The 24986-nt window shown below is 41.1% G+C and overlaps 1 protein-coding gene and 1 non-coding gene across 3 annotated transcripts in view; both read left to right on the top strand.

Moving 5' to 3' along the window:
• Positions 1-23567, top strand: part of MAML2 (mastermind like transcriptional coactivator 2) — a 344695-nt gene extending 321128 nt beyond the window's left edge. Inside the window, exons 3-5 of one of the 2 annotated variants that reach the window (XM_027040067.2) lie at positions 11368-11571; positions 16699-16810; positions 20430-23567. In XM_027040067.2, coding sequence (XP_026895868.2) covers positions 11368-11571; positions 16699-16810; positions 20430-21445 — 1332 coding nt within the window. In that variant the 3' untranslated portion in view covers positions 21446-23567. The remainder of the gene's footprint in view (positions 1-11367; positions 11572-16698; positions 16811-20429) is intronic. The other variant, XM_027040068.2, reaches the window with a different exon arrangement.
• LOC113593844 (small nucleolar RNA SNORA11) lies at positions 7008-7137 on the top strand. The gene has a single exon (XR_003414204.1). It is a non-coding gene; the product is annotated as a small nucleolar RNA SNORA11 (small nucleolar RNA).
• Positions 23568-24986: the final 1419 nt, after the last annotated feature.

Below are 24986 nucleotides of genomic sequence, written 5' to 3'. Positions count from 1 at the left end.
TAACACTGATCATTGTTGCTTGTTGGTTTATTGCTAGTATTATTATAAACATCACGCTATCCTCACTATGTGATGATCAGAAATTATATTCTGTTTAGTCCAGTACCTTAATATGTATGTCTTTGATATTCATCTTTGATATTCAATAAACATCAAATTTACTTAAAAGGAGACATTAACATTTATTTCATGTCTATTCCATACCGGATACTACTATACTATACTACTCACCTCACTTAACTTTTTGCCATTTATTGGGGTAATATTGAGATAAATATTATTACTCCCATACAAGTTGGAAAAAAGCAGAGGTGGGATTTGAACCCAGCTCTGTCTGATCCCAGAATCCACTTTTCACTATTGCTGCCTACCCACTCCAATTGCTTTTAGAACAGAAGGATATTTTTAATATATTTTGCCAATAACCTTATTTTATTAAGCCTTTAAGGTACTTTGCATTTTAAAGGCATATGTGTAAAATAAAGAGAGAGAGAGAGAGAGAGAGATTTCTTAATCTATCAAATGGGAATCATAGGGGCACCCGGGTGGCTCAGTAGGTTAAGCATCTGACTCTTGATTTCGGCTCAGGTCATAATCGCACGGTTTGTGAGATCGAGCCTGTGTCAGGCTCTGCACTAACAGCACAAGGAGCCTGCTTAGTATTCTCTTTCTTCCTCTTTCTCTGCCTCTCACCTGCTCGTGCTTGCTCTCTCCCCCTCTCTCAAAATAAATAAATAAACTTCAAATAAATAAAATGGGAATTACAGTTAAAACAGAATTATTGAGGAGATTAAATGAGATAATAAATGTCAAACCCTCAACACATAGCCTGGTACATAGCTTCCAAAGATGGTAACTATTGGTAGAAATTATTCTCCACCGGTGTGCCTTCTTCTTGCCTTCCAACGTATCTACTACCCATCACCATCACCACCACTACCATCATCATCATCATCATGTTCTCCACCATCCCTCACCACTAGCTCTTTCCTTCCTAAAATATTCTTTATGTGGTGGGTCCTTCTAAAGTGGTGCACTTATAAATGCAACACTGGACTTACCAGTGCTGCTCAGCCTTTGCCTCCCTCTCCTATGTTGGCTTTCCAGGTGCCTTTGAAAAGAGCTAACATTTTTATCCCATGTGCCTTATGGCAGGAGGTTCTGTCCCCATTTTCTGCTTCACATGGATTCTTCATTTATGTATGTATTTATTTATTCCCCCAAAACCCACAGACATGTATGGAAGGTCTGCTGTATACTGGGAAAAACATGGCGAACATCCGAGCCTTCTAAACACTTCTATTGGGAGGTAGATATAAGCAAACAAGCAGTTGTGATACAGAGTGAAAAATGCCCTCCTATGAGCCAGTACCAACTGTTATGGAAGCACAAAAGAGGGGCAGGCACTGAACAGCACTGGGAGGCCGGAGGAGACTTCCTGAAAACTTGACATCTGAACTGAGCAAAGAAAAAAGAGTGATCCCTTGGTAGGGAGGAGCAGGGGAAGAGGGCTCCCGGCAGAGATGTTGTGAGCATATGCGAAAGTGTGGAGAGGAGAAGGAGCTCTGTGGGTTTGAAGAATTGTAAGTAGTTTAATATCACTAGAGTAGAAAGTGAAGAAAGCATGTGTTGAGAGATGAAACTGGAAAAACATGCAGAGACCAGATCATGGAGGGCCTTCTGTGCCATACTCAGGAGCTAGGACTTGATTCCAAAGGCTGAGAGGAACCATAGATGGCTTTAGGCTGGGGGTGCAGTGTAGAGAATGTATCCAAGTGGAAAATCATTTCGTTACTCTCATCAACACTAACCTTTGAGGGGTAGGAGGTGGAGTTCTCAACGTGAGGTCAACGGATGGTCTGTGGATGTTTAGAAAATTTGTAAACTCCCTGAAAATGTAGACACAATTGTTAGTTGTATGTGTACTTGGGGGTAAGAAAAGAGAGGCAGAATCCATAGCTTTGTGAACCCCTCAAAAGACACTGTTATCCAAAGAAGAGCTTGAAACCACTGCTCTAGGGATAAAAAGCTAAAAGCTAACTTACAGAGCAGAAATTTCAGGTCCGCCACAAAGAGCCCTTCTAAAGTTAAAGAGTTTCTCTTTTAAGAAAAATTTCTCATTCCTTCCCCTGAGTTACCAAACTCTTCCCACTCCACCCTGACCCACTGACGTTTTGTTCCTGGCCACTCTCCCACCTAAATGCTGCTTCCTCGCTCATGGAACTGGTCTTCTGTGCCAACCCATAATAAGTGTCCACCCCAGAGGCTTAGAATAGATGCAGTGTCCTGGTGACTTGAAAATTGGGTAACATCTGAAGGATGAACTCTACAGTGACCACAAAATTCATTCTAATCATTTGAACCAAACAGATTATAAACATATGATCAGGGTTTCCCCGCAGGGTAAGTGGGAAGGTTCTGAGCAAGTGAAGAAAAATGCCCTATTAACTAGAAAGAGAAAGCAGCTACTATTCGTAATTGCAAAGGACAAAGAAAAATACTAACTCAGATACAATCTTCTGTGTTTGCATACTCCACCTTGCAACATTTGCCCTACCCCGCCCCCAACCCCCACAAGCTAGTTCTTCTTTTTTTTTTTTAAGGTTTATTTATTTATTGTGTGAGAGAGAGGGCAAGCATGCGCACACAGGCATGCAAACAGGGAATGGAGAGACAGACAGACAGACAGACAGAGACAGAGAATCCCCAGCAGGGACCACACTGTCAGGACATGGGGCCCGAACTCATGAACCCATGAAATCATGACCTGAGCCGAAATCGAGAGTCAGACACCGAACCAACTGAGCCACCCAGGTGCCCCCAACAAGCCACTCCTATCAGACAAGCTAAGGTTCTCCCAAGCAGATACATTTTGTTCCATGCATCCCTCCTTAATGTTTTCCTGGATTGGGATATGTGTTCTTCATCTTTTAGTGAGGTCTGTGACCTCGCGCAAGTCAATTCCTTAACCTTTCTGGGCAACGTCTTCATCTGTAAAATGAAGTCGGATGAAAGATCTGTAAGTTCCTTTTCAGTTCCCACAGTTTGTAATCGTGGCTGGAGTGGAGGGCGATTGTGAACAGACGTCATGATAGGTATTTCTCACTGCCGACTTGCCAGTTCTTTCCAAGGATTGCTGGGCACTTTGTTTCAGGCATTTTATCAATTTAATATAAAAGACCAAAGTACTTAGCATTCCTTGGCCAGTACAGCCAAATAGTGCAAGGGTCAGCAAACTTTTTCCATTAAGGGCCAGATAGTAAATATTTTAGGCTTTGTGCACCATAGATCTCCATCACAACTCTTTAGCTCTGTTGTAGTGTGAAAGCAGCCACAAACAATATACAAATGCATGTGCATGGCTATGTTCCAATAGAATCGTATTTACCAAAAAAGGTGGCAAGCTGTGTTTGACCAGTCTTGCCATAGTTTGCTGACCCTTCAAATAGAAGACAGGCAGCCTGAAGACAAGAGTGTTTTATCCCTTCAGTCTTTGGGTTTGGAAGTTGTTTCCTGGACGATTTCCTGGTAATTGTTTTGTGGTCATTGTTGTTGTGTCAGAACTATTCAATTATTTTAGCCACACAGAGCCAGCTCACTATCTGTGTCCCAAGTAAATAACTTAGTGGGGCTGCCAGCTTGCAGGGAATCTGAAATGGTTAAGGCAACTTGTTTCTCAGGCATAGAGATAAATAAATGGCTTCATAAGTAGACAGTTCAGAAGATGAATAGCCTGGAAGAACAGTTGAGCAGTTAGTTCATTGAGACAGGGAAAGAAGAGGGCAAGAGAGAAGGGGGGTGGGGAGAAAGATTGATTGAATAGCAAACCCGTTTATGAGATCTACTGTACAAACTTGCCCAGCTGGGTACTTTATCTTGAATTTGTTTTGCAAATTGCAGATGCCTAGCTCTGGAAGCCAAGAAAAAGAAAGGGCAGTCATCCCACGCCAAAATACTCTCATGGATCCCAAGTAACTTACATTACTTCATTTTTGTGGGGGGAAAAAATCATTATATGTCCCCTTCCAAAATAAGTTCAGAAAAACAGAGAGCCATTTTACCCAGATGCCCAGAAGAAGACAAATATTTTTTAGAGTGTTGTTTTTTTTTTTTTTTCCTTTTAATATTAAAAGAACAATACCTGCCTGGTAACTTTGCTTGCTTTGTGAAACTTACCATGTCGCACTGTTCAGCGCATTAACAGTAAAAATGGCTGAATTCAATGAGTCTTAGTATTTCAACATATTTCAATGAAACCAGGGATATTTTTGTTTGCTGCTTTAGGATGTGTCTAGGTGGACACTGTTCTACCTTTTGCTGAAATCAATCCTGCTTGACAGAGACTTTGCATTGTATTAAATGAAAGAAAGAGGTAATCACAGCATTTTTATTAACATCTTTTAGAAAGATCTCTCACGTGTTAAGCATGACTTACAAAGACATTTTATCAAAGTAAGACCCAGTGGCCATGCCTATCCTCTTGATGTTGGTTACTAAGATTTACAAGATTGGTTTCATACAGTGTCTTTACATTTTTATCCCTGAAATATTAAAGAAGAGGTTTTGGTGAAAGAGCAGTTATGGATGGAAAAGTGGAATTTATTTCTAATTTTTTTAAATTTGGACATTTTTTCAAAAGGACCTCAACCTAGCTTTGAGAGAAATAGAGTTAATAGCAGGAAGAACAAGTCATTTGCCCCTTAAGGAAAGGGGTGCCCATTTACAAGAGTTCAAGTATCTCCTTAATTTTCTACCAGGTCTTGTAGACATAGTTTACCTCCTTGTTGAGTTAGTGCTTCCTGTAGTAATTCATGGACATGATACTAAGTCAACAAAGTAACACGTTTGGGAAAGCATTCTTTTACCATATTTTCCCATTAAAACATGCTTCCAGCTTCCTATGAATGTAAATCAACTTCATATGTTTGGATTGCCTTTGGCATGACAAACTGGTTTCATCATCACACACCTGATTTACCAATGGTTTTCTAACATCCTTGAGACCATTCTGGAAGGTAAATTTTCCATCAGTAGTCCAGCTTGAAAGTATAGATGAGCTGCAAGGTTTTTCAAGTAGGCTACATGGACTTTGATCTCCAAGGCATAGAAGAATGCATGATACATAGTAGATGCTGAACAAATAATCGCTGAATAAATGAATCATTGAAGAACGAAGATAACAATTCTAAAGATATAGCTTAATTATTGGGAGAACTTTATTAAAAGAATACGGATATGCTTTTATTGGCCTGGCAGTCCTACGCTAGATGAAAAGAAGGATCAAGAAGCTTTAACCATATCTCAACACTCTAATTCAGTAGCTTAACTAATACTATAACAGGACTTTAAACTCTTAAACACACACACACACACACACACAGATGTGAAAAACTTTAAGTGCATATTCAATGTACATGTATATTAAATCCCAGGAGGATAGGATCAGAAGCCTAATTTGTCGGTTAGCATCAAATACTAACCTAGAAACAGAAAACACACAGACACAAAATGAAAGATCATTCAAATTCAGCATTTGAACCAATCACGTGGCTATTGTTTGCTGTTAAATCAACCTTGAATACCAGTTTCTCTAGGAAACTGGGTTTTCTGTCATATAAAAGATGACATCAATGGAAGTGGCCTAATTCATTCACAACCACACGCGCGTGTGCACACACACACACACACACACACTTTTCATCGATAGGCTGAGGGTGTGCCATTTTTACCATGGCCTTCACAAGTTCACAAGCTCTTAAGGATAAAATGAGTTAGTTGAGATAGAAACAGATTGATTTCTATTAGGCCAAGTTCTATGGGAATGAATGTAAGGCAAAGAGCGAGGCCGAATCTGGAAATCAAAGCCGACGCATCAGAGCATATTTTTCTTTCAAAATATTATATGTACTAAAGTTTGCACAACATCTTGGCAATGACAGCAAGCCTGTGTAAGGAGGTGTTTCATGTTTCCTCGCTAACATAAGGGCAAAAGAATGTAGCAGCAGCCAAATATTACTTCAATCATGAACTGAAGGAATGTGTAGGGTAGAGTACATGGTAAAGCCTGTAGGCCAGAAGCTATGAGGCTTCAAAATCTTTTACAAAATTCCAAAAGAGAGCTTATCTCTTATTTTTATATCCTTTGGTATTGTAAAGGAATGAAACTAAATTTAGCACAGTCCATCTGTTTTATTAGAGAAAGGGACATAGTTACATTTTCTTGGTATGCAGATCTTTTCTGAATCTTAGAAGGGGCTAGTTTTCCAGATTTCACTGGAACTTATTTTGAAGTTCGCTAATTTTGCCAACACTAAGCACTCTGCCCACCTCTTTCTCTGCATTTGTCCCCTTTCTAAATAATTTTTTAATGTCTAGAAAATAGAAAACTGCCTAGCATACAGGAGGTAGTCAGTAAAATGTATCAGATTCCCTCATTGACGGATGGCTGCATAGGTGACTAGACTAGGCACTGGAAGGTCTGGAATTTAATCTTGAAGCACTCGTGGGTATCATACCACCTGATGGAAGTCATACACCTGATGGCTGTAGGAAATTTGAGGTTCATGGGGTACGTAGTGTGTGCACCTTAGATTCCCAGATAAACTATAAGCCAGAGATCGGAGTCTCAAATGCCTACATGAGCCAGGCAAGTAATAGAAATGAGGAAAATGGGGGGTGCCTGGGTGGCTGAGTCGGTTGAGCATCCAACTTCGGCTCAGGTCATGATCTCGTGGCTCGTGAGTTTGAGCCCCACATCAGGCTCTGTGCTGACAGCTCGGAGCCTGGAGCCTGCTTTGGATTTTGTGTCTCCCTCTCTCTCTGCTGCTCCCCTGCTTGCACTCTGTCTCTCTCTCTCTCTCTCTCTCTCTCTCTCAAAAATAAATAAACATTAAAAAAAATTCAAAAATGAGGAAAATGGGCAGATACAATAAAATAAGAAATAGTGGGGACTGTGGCCCATGGAGAAGCACAAGGGCCAATTTATGTTTCAAATATGATGGGAGCACAGGGTGTGCTCAGAGCAGGGGGCCTGCAGAAATGGCTCCGCTGTTTATAACACACCCAACAGCAATCTGGGTTCATTATGACAAGGGGCACAAAATGTGTGGCCTTCCTATGAACAGATACCCTACACGTGTCCCACCCTGCACCTCCATGTGGCTCTGGGCAGGACAGGCAGCCTAAGGCTTTGTAGGCCTCAATCCCGGAGGCAGAAACTCTGAGAGTGAGCATGAGAGTAGGCAGGGGCTGGAGAGCAACCCTCCCACAGGAGCCGAGCTGCAGCATCAGGGCTAGGAAGGGGCCCCCTGGGAACCACTGGTGCAGCCCCAGGTTGGCAAACATTTACCTTCCTCTTGCACGGAGGTACCTGAAATACAAGGCTCCCAGTAGCAGCCGACCGGAGGATGAACTCCTCTGCGGCCTGAGAGTGCACCACGAGACCAGCAAGATGAGGGTGCAGAAACTCATCACCCAGAACCAGAACCAAGACCCCCAGGAACAGAAGGCTCGGTTCTCGAAGGCCGTGGATGACAGGTTCACGACGATGGGTGTGGATATGGCCGAGGAACCTGCCAGGGCCCAGAGGAGCACCCAGAGAACATCAGGGAGGAAGGAGGCTCTGATCAGAAGGTGGAGCCAGGACGACATACAGGGGGAGCCCCTGACCTGGGACAAGGAGCAAGGTTTTGCTGATCCCTGAGCCAGATCCAAGCGGTGCCTTCTGAACAGCACCTGTGCCAACAGGGGAGGCACTTGGAGAGCTGGCGTCAGCAGTGGCACCAATGATGGGGACAGCACCAGCTCCACCATCCAGACCAGAAATGCTGCGAGAGCGAGTGCCAACTTCTGCCGGATCCCACAATGCTGACGATCTGCGGCAGAACAGCTCACCATGCCAGAGCGCCTCCACGGAGCCCCTCTTAACACAGCTCTCTAGGCAGCTTCTCCCTGCCCATCCAAGATGGCATGCAAGGCGAAGCTGTCTTTGCCCTTCCTGCTTTTGTCGTGTTTTCATGTTTTGGGTATCAGTGTTCAAGTTGCAAAATGAAAAAAAAAAAAAAGCTAAACTAAACTAAACCAAGATGGGAGCTAAACACACTCCATCCGCAATCCAAGTACGCTTACGGCACAAGCTCCATCACAAAGAAAGATAATTGTGTCTAAAACATCTCTGGCCTATACAAAACAATAAGTAAGTAAATAAGAAAAGTACTAATCACTCAATTTAATAAAGTACCTCCTAAGTGCCTCGGACTGTTCTAATTTCGTCTGGTTTCATTTTCTGCCGTTAGTGTCATTACTTCTAATTTATGATGGAAGAAATGAAGGCACAGTAATTAGTGCATGTATATTGGCTGCGCTATTAATAAATAATTGGATGGTAAGAAATAAAAACCAGCACGGAGAAAAGCCAAGTGTCAGGGCCCCGGGCCAAGGCCCTAACCCAGATGAAGGAAGCACCCTCCAAAAGACCTTCCATCGGAGAATAGCACTCGGTTCCTCTTCTGACATCACCAGGTAGAAGGATAAAAGTCGTTCCCTGAGTCTGTCCGTAGCTCCATCTCGACGATGTAGATGACCTCTGCATTTCTGGAAGGGTCGATGCAGAACAACTTCCTGCAATCTGCAAGGCCTGACTTCCTTGCTTCACAACAAACAAACAAACAAACAAACAAACAAGATGACTGCTCCCGTGTGTTGAAATAATGCAAACAATTATAAGCAGCTGCTGCTTATGAAGTGCTGACTCTGTGCTCGGTATTACTGGCCTTGTATTATTTCCTCTAATTCTCACAGGGGCCCTAGGAAGTGGGCACTGTTATTGTGCCCACTTTCCAGACAAGGAAATTGAAGCTAGTGGAGGCAAATTAACTTCTCCCAGATCACACAGCTAATAAGTGCCAGAACGGGGAAATGAATTGCAGCAGGCTCATCTGCGGAGCTCATGATCTGGAGCACTGTGTGGCCGTGCAAAGAAGGCTGAGAAGAAAAATGCATTGAATTTTTCTATGCATGTTTGTCAACTGGGTGTTTTTTTTTTTTTTTAAGCCCAAAAGCTTGCACTAAACTTCACATTATTATAGAAAAGAGCAGATGATTTCGATTCTGGTTGACAGTGGAGAGTGGAGGGCCAACCACTGTCTCCACTATATTCTCTCTCACCCTGATTTCCTCTGGCATCACTTCTGGTCATCTTTCTCTGACCCCACCTTTTTCTCCCTGTCTCGGGCTCTGCTTCCCTCTCAGTAGTGTGGGTGGGCCAACGATTCAACACTCAGTCCTCCAGATACTTCCTTTTCCACCTGCCCTCCGAGAGCCCTCAACCCACAGATCTTCATCTACTAGCATTGTGGTAATGACCCTCTGCGCTAGTCTCCAGACCCACATCCCTAGTGGCTTGTAGGACATGTGGGTTGAACTTTTTCCCCCAAGAGCCAAGAGGGGTTTAACTTTGAGAGGACTGGGCATTGTGTGCAGACGTGTTAGAGGATGGTTTTTTGCACAGAGGATGTGCCTACCTCCGAGATGGCTCCCCTTATTTTTAGTTAACTGGTGAGGAGGACTGCCCCTCTCCCAGACCCGACAGCCCTGCCCTTCTGTCCAACACACTGCCTTCCACGTGCCTGATTGAGGGTACAGGGGGTGTTCAATAAACACTTGCTACATGGACAGGTGGGTTTGCAAAGTTTTGAAGTATAAGCACCTTCTTCTTCAACACTGCTCATCTTAGCTGAAAGACAATTGGTACAGTGACTGAGAAAGAGAGTTCTGGACTCAGACACACCTGGCTTCAAATCTTCCTCAACTACTCGCAGCTGTGTGATCTCTGAGCTCAGGTTTCTCATCTGCAGAACTGGGACGATAAAACTAGCTCTTGCTCATTGTTTCCTTGGGAGGATTCAATGAGATAAATCACGTAGCACACTCAGCACAGTGCCTGGCTTATAATAAGGCTCAGTGCCTGGTCATCTTTAAGATTATTTCGTATCGCTTTGCTTTTGAAGAGGTGGGCAAGCTCTGTAGCCCCAGGGATTACTAAAGCGAGGCCAAGTTCTCTACATCCCCAGGCTGTGGGCTGGTGGCTTTTGTTTTTGTTTTTAGTTCAGTAGATAACTAAAGAAAAAGAGGGAGGTAAAAGGGAAGACACTTTCCACAAATGGAGTGTGTGGACTACTCATCGGGCATCACGAGAGTTGCTTTATCTTTTCAATCTCTCCTAACTTCCGACAGTCCAGTTGGAGAATGAACGTTGGGTTTTATTGCTCTCATAATCCACTGTTCCTCAAAGAGCATTTCCTGGATCAACGAGTATTAGAATTACCTGGCCAGGTACCTGATTTGTAGCCTCACAGTTTCTGGAGCAAGGCCAGAGCATCTGTTTCCCCAGTGAATACCATCAAAGTGTGAGGACCTTTGACTTAGTTCTTGTATCATATCTAAGACTCGATTCTGTGCTTTCTTGTATTTTTACATGTAAGCATGTAATTTCCTCCTTACTTGGACACATTCTTCAAGGTGGGAAGAGTCCTTGTAACTCCACCAGTATACAGCTCAGCCTGAACACATCATCGGGAGTTCATGAAAACATTTGACCAGGTTTAGCTCTCTGCCCTGCAAGGCCCTGACTTTGTCAGTGCCTAAAGATTGGTAGAGACCTTGAGTTAGAATGGCAGTTCACCAATACCCAATATTACTAATATACAATGTTGAATTTTTAATTAATACTTTCTCATTGTCGTCTGGTTGGGTGTTCTTTTACTGACTGATACACTGAAATTCCTGGCTTACTTACCAGGGAGCAAAATTAACAAGTCTCTGTAAGGGCAGGTCCCTTCTACGCTCTTTGGAGTGTTTGTAAAACAGAAACTCACAGGTCTTCCTGCCTTGTCACAAAGAGTGGGGCCCCTTCTGACCAAAATGGTTTATTCAAGTTTTGAACCTATGAATTGAAACATAATTTTCGTTGCAGGATCAGCAATGATATGTGCTAACTTTAAGGAAAAGGAAGAGCTTGTTACTTTATGATGTGTTTGTTCCTGAGCAATTGAGAGGTTTGCCATATGTTTTTATGGTAGTTTTCTTTGAGGTTCCATAAACGCCTTCTGGAATGTGGAGCGTCCACCATTAGAGTCGTATGGGAGCTTTTCCAGTGCCCTAATGTCATTAACCCTGCTGCTTTGGTTGCCGTAATATGCATTTATTTCTCTTGCATTTAGAAAGCAATTCTCTGATCCCCAACCCATTTAACCATGTTTGATCTTAACAAGATGAAAAATGTTTGGAATCTAAGCTTATGATCTTTGTGCTACATTTTTGTTTCTTCTAATTCACAGTAGCTTCCCCCACCCCCCTTCTCTTCTTTAGGATCAACACTCTGTGGTAGGCCAGAGCATAGGCCCCAGTCCAAGTCCCAACCCCTGCTCAAATCCAAACACCGGAAGTGGTTACATGAACTCCCAGCAATCACTGTTGAATCAGCAATTGATGGGAAAGAAACAGACTCTACAGAGGCAGATCATGGAGCAGAAACAGCAACTTCTCCTTCAGCAGCAGATGCTGGTTGATGCGGTAAAACTTTCTCCTAATTTCTTCCCGCACGTACCTATGGGCCTAACAGGGAATTCGTTGTTGCCCATTTCTATTTACTGCCCTTTTCTCTGTGCCTACTTCGGTGATAGCAACAAGGGTGTCCTGGCTATAAGAGAGGCTAATTCTATACAGAAGTTGAAGTGCTATGGGGGAACAAAACAAAACAAAACTTGATTTACCAGCTGCTGGACAGTTGAAACGCAGGGCACCCCACCTCACTAGCCCTGCCCAGCCCAGGAATGTTAAGAACTACCACCGTGGGTATTTGAATCAGGCAAAAGGAATCATTCTTGTGCTACTGCCCTGAGGGGCATAAGTAGTGGACAGAACTTGAATCAGCTCGAATCCCAACTGATTTTAGAGATAGAAGCGTTTCAAAAACAGTTGTGAAAGCCAGCATGGAGTTTCAGACCTTAAGATTTGGCTTCCAACATAAAGCATCTCAGAATGGAATATATATTCTCAACTTCCACCATACCTAAGTGGCCTTAAAGAAAGGGCAGGTGGTTATTTCCCAAGCATTGCCCAAGCTTTAACCCTGCTTCACTATTTATCTGCTGTCCCTTCTGTATCCTCAGACATACATTCGGGCACTGGGTCAAACCTTTCCCACCTCCGAACAACAAGCCCCGTCTCCAAGCTTCATTCTCTCCCCTCAAACGATTTGGCTAAATGAAGGGAAAAAAAGGGCAAAGTTAACCATCTCCAGGTTAATAGAGCCAAGGTCTACAAAAATGTGAAAAACCAAATAAAAAATATTTATGCTCAAGGAGCTTTGTAGTAAAAGTCAGAAATCTAGGGCGTGATAAGCACTATAATTCATTCAGTAAATATTAACTAAATTTCAGTCAGAAAACAGCTATAAACAAGACAGACCCTGTCTTTGTCCTTAAGGAGCTCAGAGCCCACAGGATGTCAAATAAATAGGCAATTGTAGGGCATGTGATTAAATGCTATGATGTGGGAAGTACATCAGAGAGGAAATATGTCTACTGAAGATCTGAAGCTGACATAGGAGATGGGGGAAGGAGAAGGAGGATATTCAAGACAGAAGAATCAGCATATTCAAAGACTCAGAGACAATAATGTATACTACATATCACATTCGATGTGAGGCATAGAATATGCACAAGGATTAGCAAGTAATAGTCAAGGAGGCCAGAGAGGAGAGGCCAGAGGATAGAGCTTGATACATCAGAATTTACACTGTCTGAAAAGCAATGGAGAGGACTTTAAACAAGGGAGCACTAGACTCAGATTTACAATAAAATATAAACAGGGTAAGGGAAAATGTAATGGAAGAAAGGTAAAATCCAGCCAGGAGAGATTAAAGAAAGTCTCTGAGAAGATGCAAAATTTGACTTTGACTTTGACTTTGAAGGACTGTAGAATTCTGATGAATACATTAGGTAGCGTCCGCCATTCCAACATGAGCTTGGGCCAGATACCAAAAGGTACAGCCTAGGTGTATATTTGTTGGTGGCTTTGAGATTGTAAGATTGTATTATGAACTATTTAATACATAATGAAAACTATAAATAATCACATAATCATTTATTATTTTTAAGGAATGACAAATGGAAAAAGTCTGGAGTCCAGAGCATGTGAGAAGTAGTGAGGAATGAGTAAGGAATAGTGAGCACTAAGTTTGCAGGTGACCCTGAGTATTGCCCTAAGGTATAAGGTGAAGGGGTGATACTGACTGGATCACAAAGTGACACAACTAATTTATTCTATAAATCTTCTAGAAGTTTTCAAAACTCTACCTGTCCCATGTACTCTCTCCCTTTTTTGATCTTCATCAACTACATAGCTTGAAAACAAGGGCGATGGAAGAGAAAAACATACAATCTAAGACTGACGCGCTGGGCACACTTTTCATTATTCCCACCAGTACTACTAATGTGTTGAATTACAACATGCAGAGTTTGAATTTCTGGATTTTCAGCTCTGATTAAAAGGCAAGGGAACACACCATGAGGGTTTTGTCCTGGCACTGGCCTACCTCTCATTGGACTCCAGTTGAATCACCACTGGGACAGGTGCAAAAGGCATCGGCATAAGCTGTGGGAGATGAATGACAATGAGCTGTTGGTTTTGTGATTTTTATAAACCTTTCACATTTCTCTTTGTTTGGATGCCATTGACGGTGCCTGTGCTTTTTAGCATATCCAGGAAGAAATAGTCTTTGATACCGCTTTTCATTAGCATATGCTTTGTAGTCATTTCCCGTCAGTTGGCAAGGCCAGAAAGGCGCCTAAATTGAGACATTTTCTCATGAATGTGTGTTATCCTTACTCTCCATTATTCTCCCACCAATGAAGAAGAACAATGAGGAAAGATGAGTAGTACTTAACACAATGGGCATCACAATAACCAGTGCAGTTTGTGTACCTACTGTGTGCCAGGCGCCATGCTGAGCTTTTACAGAAGTAGAGGATTAATCCTTATAACCAGAGTACGAGGGAGGTCGTAGCATTATCTGCATTTCACATTTTTGAGATGACAGTACCAAAGCAGGACAGATGAGTGCAACAGCATTTATTTCTTTGGTAGGTTTTTAGGTCCAAGTTATTGCGATGAGTTATAGGGTCCATGTCCATGAGATATGAGTGGATAAGTTACATTTCATGTTGCACAGAAGTAATCTCGGGGATGACCTGTGAGTTTACACTTACACAGAATGGGAACGTGGTCCTTTTGCACGGAATGGGCATGGGAACAGTCTGCATTCTGTTCTGGAGGCTGGTCTTTGCTACTCCTCAGCAGGAAGTGACAGACAAAATGACAGTTCCATGATAGTCCATACACAAGGCCATTAAGTCTAACTCATTTGTGAACAAGTAGCTTAAGTAACTCAAGCTTCCAGAGATGTATTATTAACCCTTTGAACAACCTAATTGCTCCCGTGCAAAAAAAAGTCAGTAAGTAGGTTGAATACACATAAAAATAAGTCCAGATTTGAGATCTAATCTTCATTGGGGAACCGAGAGCCTGATTCTTTCCCTCTCTCTCTCTCTCTCTCTCTCTCTCTCTCTCTTTCACATACACACATGCAAACATGTGCGTGAATGTACAAATCCTGTTTTCTTCAACTTAAACAGCAGAAACACCTAATTCCATAAGAAAACAAATGATAGATGCTTTTGAAAAAGAGAAGAATTCAGAAAGTCTCATGCTTGGCAAAAAAATCAAAACTGTCAGCTTGCACAATAGTTTATAACAAGAATGGTTGAACATCACCACATTTGGGTTCATGGAACATCTCAAGCTGTTTCTTAAACATTTAGGGTTTGGGAAAAACCATAAAGAGTTTCACCAACCACTTTTTCCCTTAATTTGTAAACCCATATTTAAAAGAAATGTAATCCATATGTTTCTGATTCATTTACACTTAGCTCATCAAAATTGTGTTTTATACGAATTACTTGATGCCCAAAAACCTTGTGAGTCTTTCAAGCTTTTTTTCTTAGAAACAAGAATTGGAACTTAATTTGTTGTTGTTTTAAGGCTATTTTTTTCCTTTATAGTAGATTTGTTCTACTTGGAAGGTTTGGAATTTGATGGGAAACTGAGAAATACATGGTTAAGTGGGATCTAAGTAAGCCAGCTCACATTTGGCTTCCATCTAATTTATCTGTCTACCTTTGCAAGGTTTTCTTTTCTATTTATTGACTTTTCTATAATGATATTGTTCTGTCTACCTATGCTGGTTGTGCTTATCTTTGAAAATGGAAGTTGCTTTGGGGTTCACACAAAGTTGCAGTAAAGCAGTTCTAAAAACTTCCTGATCCATGCTGAGAAAGAAAAGAACTGATATGACACTCACAGCCAGGCCATTAAAGACATGAACAATCTTATAGAAATCTGACCTTAGATGGGGTTATTCTGAGACCACGATAAAACGAGACAAAATAGGCCACTTCATAACTTCGTCTAACTATAGACACAAGGCCATTGAGAAACCCACAAAAATGCCAACCTACCTTTTGCTAAATGAGTGATGGCCACTTCTTTACTCAATGATGGAATCAACCTCCCTTTCTGACAGCTTACAATCTAGAACAAATCCTTGCTTCCTTAGACCCTCCCTAAATCACCCAAGCAAAGCCCGAATCCTATAATAGCTTCTTTCTAACATACTAGTACCAAGACACCACTTGGACCCCCATGATGTGCATCCTCCCTCACTGCAATGAGAAATAAACCCAGTAGGTGTGTTCCTGGTGGTCTTTGGCTAAAGGCATTGATAATATAGAAAGAATGTGCCTACTTCCTCTTTTAGCTCCCAAACTCACCTACCATTAAGAGCTAATGGTGACTGATTCCAGAGGGAAGAAAAGAAAGGGGCCTGGGAAAATTCTGTGCTTTGAGAGAATGGGACACAGAGACACAGAGAAGCAAGTATTGTATTGTGTGGCAGGAAAAGAGTCCGAGTCTTTGACCCAGGATTCGATTTCTGTTCTCCCATTCTGTGATCTTTGTCAAGTTACATGACCTGTGGAAGCTTCCATTTCTTCATTGATTAAGTGGGAATAATCACACCTATCTTCAAGGGTTGTTTTTGAAGGGGGGGGGGGAATGAGGTAATGTGCTTATAGTGTCCCTACCAGTACCTGATAGTTATCTCCTGGCATCTCCAGATTTAGCAAATAAAAATATAGGATTCCCAAGTGTCCTGTATTTTCTCTGGCAATCCTACTCCTATAGGCTTTCTACACCCTGTGGGACCGGAATTAAATAATAGGTACCATAGCATATCAGACGTGCTACAAAATGAAACCAGAAACACCCGCTCAAGAAGCACAGGAATTTAGTTTTCACTGAAATCTAATTGCAAAATAAAGAAAATGAGATTAGTTCCTAGACTCAAAACACAGTGAATGTTAAGGAGAAGTAGAAATTATACTGCCCTGCAGGAAATTTATTGAAACTGAGAAGACTTGTCTCTGAATTAAGACCTACTAAATAAGGTCTGCGATACATAGCTATGATGGCAAAATTGTTCTTATAGTCTTACTTTTTTGAATCAACAGTCTGGGAATGTTTGCAAGTGGGAAAGTAAGTATGCGACTTAATATGTTTTCGCTTGTGTTTGTTTTCAAGGAGAAAATTTCTCCACAGGATCAAATCAATAGACATTTGACAAGGCCACCCCCAGATTATAAAGACCAAAGAAGAAACGCAGGCAGCATGCAGCCAACTGCCCAGTATTCTGGTGAGTGTTCTTAAAAATCGGTGAAAATCATTAACTGCAGAAGAAAGAAACTTGTTCCATTTTGATGTTTCCTCCTCTTCCCACCTCATATTGAAATATAACATCTTTCTTAGAATCCTTCATTAGATCCCATTTAACTCTCAGATCAAGACCAAACTGGGTATTTTTTTTGTCTTTCCATCAGTTCTTGATGATTCTTGTCCTGCACTCACCTAGTTCACTGCCCTCCAGAGTACGCCTTAGAGTTCAAAAGAGCTTAACTATTTCCTAACCGCTGTGTTCAACCATTCTGCTCCCAGCAAATATCTGGACCCAGATCATGTAAGGGAAGCAGACATTTCTCCCTCTTGGGACTTGCGTAAAGTCCAATCTTCTTGTCTCCGCTTCTGGACTCATCTCTCTGGAACAAATAGTCCTGCCACCAAGACGTAATTGAAAAGCAAATGAGGACTCATGAAGTCTCGCAAAACAAACAAACAAACAAACAAACAAAGGTGGACCGCATTTAGGATACAAAGTAAAACTTCCTAATTTTGCTCCATGTAACATAAGTGGTGGGCACTACCACTAAAATCTCTCTGCTCCCTCTCCAAACTCTAAAAGAACCTCTCCTAGACCTAACCCAGACTGTTCCTGCCTTCTCCTATTTAGAATGGATTCAAGTCCCATCTACCCAGAACTCTGCACTTTCTCATGTAAATTAAGCTTGTCCTCAATTTTTCCAAGTTCTCTCTATTTTGCCTGTTACCTTCATCTATCCAGGAAGGCATGCAGAAGATTATCTAAAGGAGGTGCCATGAATATTCCTGTTTTTAAAAAATATTTTCTGGTCCTGTTATGCATGGTAATAACTATATTGTACTAATGTATTTAAGCTCTTTAAATGTACCAGACTGTCTTTCACCACTAAAATTTGGAATGAGATATATGCAATCCACTCTCTAAGATTACTTTGTCTCAGGCTCCAGACTGGATTCTCTATTTGATTCTGTCTTCAAGGTAGTTGAAAGACAAGATGGAGGTTCATTTGGAACATGGCTTCTCAGTGATAATGGCTTATCCGTGGTCATGGGGAAGCTAGGAGCCTTTTGAAATATTCTGAAAAATTCAAGATGCATGTTTGGACTTTTCCCATTCATATAAAAGAATCTCAAGGATGGTGGTTTCATGGTGGCTGTACCATGTTGTCAGGGATCCAGGTTTCTTTGTCTTTCTGTTCCACCTTCTTTAACATGTAGCCTCCCTCCTAAGGATGGCCTTTTGGCCACCACACTGCCATCCTTCAGATCGATATTCCAAAAAGAAAGATAAAAGGAGGGAAAAGGTAAAATGGCCTCCCAAATGAGTCAGATTCTCTTTTTAAAATAGGCTTCTTGGGCTCTCACCTAGTAACTTCTACCTTTAGTTAGAATTTATTCATCTGGATCCCTCCATCACCAAGGAAATTTGGAAAATGTGGCTTTTCAGCTGGGCACATTGCTGAAAAATCAAGGGTCTGTTTTTCTAAGGGCTACAGGGAGGCTGGATACTTGGTAGGCACCCGCAGATCACTTTCACAGGGCATTTTCCCAAGGGAGGGATCTTGAGCATCCAGTTACTGACCCCTAAATGGTTAAGAACCATTGCTCTAGAGCATTGAACTTCCCATGACTTCTGAGAATGAAATAAACAACAAGCACAACACAAACTCTTTTATCATTTTTTATTTTAATCTCAGTACAGTAAGAATTACCTTGCCCAGATGTTAATATAAGAAGTTATATATGAAAATCACGTGGAACAATTTTAACCACGTATTAGGAGCTTCTAAATATTAACTGTGATTGATATTTTGTGATCTTTATGGAAATTCTCCCAATTCTGGTACTTTAAAAATATTGCCCTCCTCATAAGTCTTCTCAGGGCATATTTTCAAAATAGAGAACACTAGAGGGAATGATTTTTAAAATCTTTAAATTTTTTTCCATAGCACTTTCATAGTGTCACTCCACTTCTCATGAAACCTTTAGACCCAACAGGATGTTGCTTACCCTCATCAGCTGTCTGTGAACTCTTTGCTGTTCAAGCATCTCATACCTGACTGTGCTCCCTCTTTATCAAACTCTCACTGCCCTACCAGTGCAGGGCTCTGTGCTCAGTCTGGACATACAAGGAGATACAAGAGACTGATCCTGCCTTCAAGGGGTATGTAGTCTAGTGGAGACATGTTTTAAAACAAATAGCAAGGACTTCAGTCTATCCAGCCGTGTGCCATGCTAGCTATCCCCAAGCAGTCAGGGTACCCTAGGGCTACAACTACAGCCATGCTCTCTTCATACACTCCTGTTCTGAGATTTGTATATGTGTCTAATTCTTGTTTATTAGTATTTCTGATTCTCTGAGTCTCCCTGCATCTCTGCAGGGAGAGTACTTTAAAAGAGTATCTTTCTCCAAGTTACACATGTACTTCAATCTCTCATTAACTCATTCATCCAATACCAACTGAATACTGACTTTGCGCCATCCACTAGGCTTAGAGAATATGACAGTGAACAAAACAGGTGAAAATGTTTTTCCCCATGGAACTTATCATCTACAAGGCACTTATTTTCAACTTTTTGGCATACCAGTTTTGCTTCCCAAGATGTTTTCCCAAGATGACTTCAACCTCCCCAAGTCAGGAAGATTTTAATGTGTTGACTAATCACTCTCTGATATGTGGAAGCTCACTATTCGACAGCCTATGATTGATGGTTCTACTTTGGGGTTCTATGGATTTCCTAAGACGAGGGCTAACTAAGTGCTGAATGAAAATTTCAAAGAGCAAATCCTTCTGGAAAAAGCAGGCGAGAATATCCGGGAAAACTCAATGAAGGAGCTTAGACCTTGGCCTGAGCCTTGAAGAAAAAGTAAGGCTTAGCAAGTTAAGAAGGGCATCATGGGAGGGGGAAATAGCATGAGCAAAGGTAGCTTAACGTACGTGGATAACAGTGCAATAGTAACTATACCTCCTGGAGCAGAGGGCTTTCCACATGGAGATAATCAGCAAAGCACGGAATGCCTTGAATTCCAGATGTTTAAATAGATGGGAATTTACCCTTTGGACACTTGGGGGCCACTCATGGAAGCTTCTTGAGTGGGGATAATGCAGATGGATAACTGGACGTGATTTTCAAGGCCACAGGTTTGGAATATTAATCTAGTAGCCACCTATGGGATTCATCCACACTTTCTTATTTGGACCTGAGGTAACCAGAGGCATGGATTTCATAACAGCTGGTTAATCACAGTTGTAGTCTGGTCTCAGAACAGAGTAAAGCCAATTCTGAATGAAAGAAAGATTGACTATCACCTCTTCTCAAAGACGCCAGAAGAGGAATAAAGTAAAATCTAAAAACCAGAGCCATTTTAGTGTAGCCTTTTTTTCTAGAATATATAAACTCTTGACCAAGGGATAACCTAAGTGATACTTCCCTTGCAAACTGTCTCACTTCTTTTATATAATACCTGTGATGATTATTTCTCTTTATTTGTCCCTTCATCTGAAAACAGTTTCAGAGTTGGTAAGTTACTGCAAATTGCTATAATAGAGGAGATAACCTATGGTTATAAACTAATATAACTGTCTTCTTTTTCTCAGGTGGCTCATCAGCAGTGACTTTAAACTCTAACCAGGCTTTGGCAAACCCAGTTTCGACGCATACCATTTTGACTCCAAATTCCAGCCTCCTGTCTACTTCCCATGGGACAAGAATGCCGTCGTTACCCACAGCAGTTCAGAATATGGGGATGTATGGAAATCTGCCTTGCAGTCAACCTGGCACATACAACGTCACTTCAGGAATAAATCAGTTGACCCAACAGAGAAACCCAAACCAACTGATAGCAAATCAAAACAACCCTCTAATGCCACGGCCACCTGCCTTAGGGGCAAGTAATAATAACAACGTGGCTACTTTTGGAGCTGGACCTGTCAGCAATTCGCAACAATTGAGACCAAATTTAACCCATAGCATGGCAAGCATGCCCGCACAGAGAACATCAAATGTTATGATCACATCCAGCACAACCGCACCAAACTGGGCCTCTCAAGACACGACAACCAAACAACAGGAAGCCCTGAAGTCCACGGCAGTCCGCTTCCCCACAGGTGCACCTGCGGCCTACACTCCAAACCAGTCACTGCAGCAGGCAGTCGGCAGCCAGCAGTTTTCCCAGAGGGCAGCGGCCCCTCCTAACCAGTTAACACCAGCAGTGCAAATGAGACCCATGAACCAAATGAACCAAACATTAAATGGACAAACCATGGGTCCACTCAGAAGTCTGAATCTCAGACCCAATCAGCTAAGCACACAGATCTTGCCTAATTTGAACCAGTCGGGAACAGGGTTGAGCCAGCCGAGGACAGGCATGAGCCAGCCACCATCTATGACACCAGGCAACTTTCCTTCACCCAACCAAAGCTCCAGGGCTTTTCAAGGAACTGACCATGGCAGTGACTTAGCTTTTGACTTTCTCAACCAACAGACTGATAACATGGGCCCTGCCCTGAACAGTGATGCTGATTTCATTGATTCCTTATTGAAGACAGAGCCCGGTAACGATGACTGGATGAAAGACATCAATCTGGATGAAATTCTGGGGAACAACTCCTAAAGGAGAAGAGAGGGACGATTAATATACTCTAAGCACTAAAAGGCAGTATTTTACGAGGACTCTGTAAAGGCCAAACTCTTGACTTTTAGTTGGATGATATGAAGACACCTTGGCTTAAAAATGGAAGCGGAAAGTAACTGTAGTGCTCGGTTCAAACGCTTGTTTTAAATCTCAACCCTGAAAGTAAAATATTGGGATCACTTTTCCCTGTCTAAACTCCAGGACAGAGTATCCAGTTTGCCCAAACAGAACTGTGATGTTGATGTGTAATTAGTTGTGTAAAATAGGCTTTCCAAGCTCCTTTCCTCCCTGAAAGAAAAGTAATAGACCTTGTAGCTCATTAAACCCCATGTCACACGGAGGTACTAGTTCCAAGCAGCAAGCAACAAATTCCTTAATTTGCTCGAATAGATAGACGGAAGTGTGATTGAATCTTTCCACTCTGTCTTTTCATTTAGTTTCCCTAAGACTTCCAGGGCAGATGGAAATGTTATAGGTTTGTTTGGAGTCACCAGTGTCCTAAGTAGAGAAAAGCCAGAGAAACTAGAGAGCGGCCAGTGGATTATAGAATTTCTTCCCCAGGTTCACCTCTCACTTTGTCAATATTCCTACATATGCTATACTTCAGCAACATGCTGTGTTGAGTGATGAAACAAGATTGCAGGGCTATCCAACTTTATCTGGGCTTCCACAACCAATTTCTGAATGCATTTCCAAGTCTTAGATACAACCACAACCTGTCCTAATCATACTGAAATATTAGTGCATCCCTGTCGGCATCAGATTTCACTATTTAAAAAAGAAAACATCCCATTGGACAACGCTATAAAGGAGATTTATTTAGCCCCCAATGACCTGGGGTGTTACCTCTTGTGATGATGCCTACTGGTTAGTTTCCTCGCTGAGTGAAATTGAGCCTTGTCTTCCCTGCTTATGTTGATGACCAGAGACAGATTTGTAAGCAAACTGAGATAAGAAAGTATCTTGTTTTGATTGGAGATAAGACACAGAAGGTCAGGACAAGAAATGGTGGGGTTGGATGGGTACAATCTATTTCATAGGGTTTGAAGGAAAGCATAATTGAGAGAGAAAACAATCTGTCCTGATTTGGGCATATTGTTTGGGTAAAGAGCTAAATAGAATGTAGCAATCCATACATTCTTTGCTCCCTGATGTGATGTGTCTTTACCACATGCTAGATGGACCCTTCATCTCTAAGCCTTCTCCCTCAGGGCTGAGCACTGTATCAAAGAAAGAAGTTTGGTTGAGTCATGTAACCTCAGTGCCCACACACAGACCAGCTGTAAAATCAGGAGGATGTGTGCTGATTCGGATCAGATGAAAAATATTGCTATTAGTTTCCTCATTACAGAAGAACATAGGTTATCTTCAGCCTTTTTAGTTGTACATCCACATATTCAATCATCAAATGTAATTTAACTGAAGTTGTTTCACAACTAAGTCTTTAAATATCTGTCCTAAAAAGATCATATTTTGAAAGTTCCGCAAAGCCCTCTCTCAATCTTTAAAATGTCTAGACGCACTCTCTTTCTTTTACACAATACCAACATCCCTGGCCCAGAATCTCTTCTGTGCTGGGTTGTAAATATGAATAAATTACTTGTTTTGTAAACTTTTGTAAAGAATATTTTGGTAGAAATACTTAAAACATATTCTTTGGGTTATATTTATACATATGTGAAATAAATATACTATCAAAAGGTTATATTTTATACAAAAAGTAAATTGTTACCTTTTGTATGCTAATATACAAAGTTTTGTATAATATGATGGTTTATTTTTAGCTCTACACTTAAACCATAAGAGGTCAAGTGAGAACTTTTGAAAAACTATCAAGAGGCTTGTTTAGACAAAGTTATATTCTGAAACCTTCATAAGAAAGCATTCCAGGTTTCAATTTTTTCTTTTCTTTCCCTGCTCCCAAATTATTTTTTAAACCCATAGTTCTTGTGTCTTATTTGGTTATACTGCTGTGCACATTGTATTGGTTCTTGCTGCATGTGATCTACTGTGTGTTTTCCCATTTTATGAAACAGTGTTTCTCCATGCAAAAAAAAAAAAGGAAAAAAAATATGTACATATAAACACTCTTATTTTATGACTCCTCCCTGTTGCTGTATATATCTGCCAGCACGTCCCAGGTACACTCCTGTGATTCAGCTTATTTTTACCCTAACATAAATAGTATGTTTTGTAGTAGCTATCAAATTTAAGAGATAAAGCAATCAGAATGTTTGGATCTTCTTCTATCTTAATGTGAATTTCATAATTAATGTCTATTTATTCAGCTATTCATTAAAATACAGGATTCTTTGGAAAAAAAATGGTGTAGTCCATAGTTTCTGTTTTTTGGCAGCCTATTACCAAAGATGACGTAATTTTCCGGAGAGCTGAGATAATGACAATGTGATAGACATACTGTAGCCAAAACTTTAAGATTTACAACTTAAAAGCTATTGGAATACAATCTCCCATTTATACAAATACCAGACTACTTAATTGTTGGCATTGTTTATCATTCTGACATATTATACAGGAGGTAGAAGGCATTTTCCTTTTTTTTTTTTTTTTTATTCAAAGACTAGAAAGCAATTTAAGCAAATAATTCATTCTTGGCTTTGTGTTAAGCCCAATGAAGATAAATAACTCTGCTCTAAGTGAATGCATTAATACTACTTGCATTACTGTAACTGTACCCATAACTGTAAAGACTTCAACTTGTAAAACAAGTACTTTGTATTGTGTGTAATTTCATGTGTTAAAAAATAGTTTTAAAAAATTCAGAAGTCGTTCTCTTGTATGAAATCATACTTTCAGTCACCAGCAATATTGTTGCCGTATCACAGAAAGTTCTGAGAACTATTAATAGTGATGGGCAGATTTATTCTCTGGGAAGCTTCTCATGCTAGTGAAATACTGTCTTGTGTCCTTTCAATGTTCTTTAGTTCACTTAGAAAGTTTGTATTAAGATCCTATATGCACAGGACTACTCAATACTAAAGAAACAGTCCCTAATTATCAGGCATGGTGGGCCTTTGGGCATTTTTCAGACCAGTCTGAGCAAACACAAGGCCAGGTAAACACAGCCTCGCCGAACATATTTACACATTCCCTCTTGAGAGTCAAAGAGGTTAACAAGAAGATGGGTGGAGGCAATGAGAACCCTTCTCACCGAATGTTCTTGCTCCCCTGTGGAAGTATGTTGCTGGGGTTCCATTGTCCATTTCCCCTCTGCCAGAAAGATGTGAGATACTATCCTTTTCATTAGTGTTATTAATGGAGGAATAATAAAATTGACATTTTATATAGTCCCTGTCAAATGACTCTGGAAAGTTCAATAGTAAACAGATAAAATTGACATCAATTAAAAAAAATAAAATACACAAATTAAGAGAAAGAAAGGTATAATTCTAGAATTACCTATGAATCCTAGTAGGTACCCATGGAAGTAGACCCGAGGAGAGGAGATGCGAGAATGAAAAAATCAGGAGCTCTGCTTTTTCCCTTGCTGCAATTGCTA

Source organism: Acinonyx jubatus, chromosome D1 (genome assembly GCF_027475565.1).
Source record: "Acinonyx jubatus isolate Ajub_Pintada_27869175 chromosome D1, VMU_Ajub_asm_v1.0, whole genome shotgun sequence".
NCBI lineage: Eukaryota > Metazoa > Chordata > Mammalia > Carnivora > Felidae > Acinonyx > Acinonyx jubatus.
The sequence above is the reverse complement of the archived record's forward strand: the minus strand, read 5'-3'. Positions and strand labels throughout refer to the sequence as shown.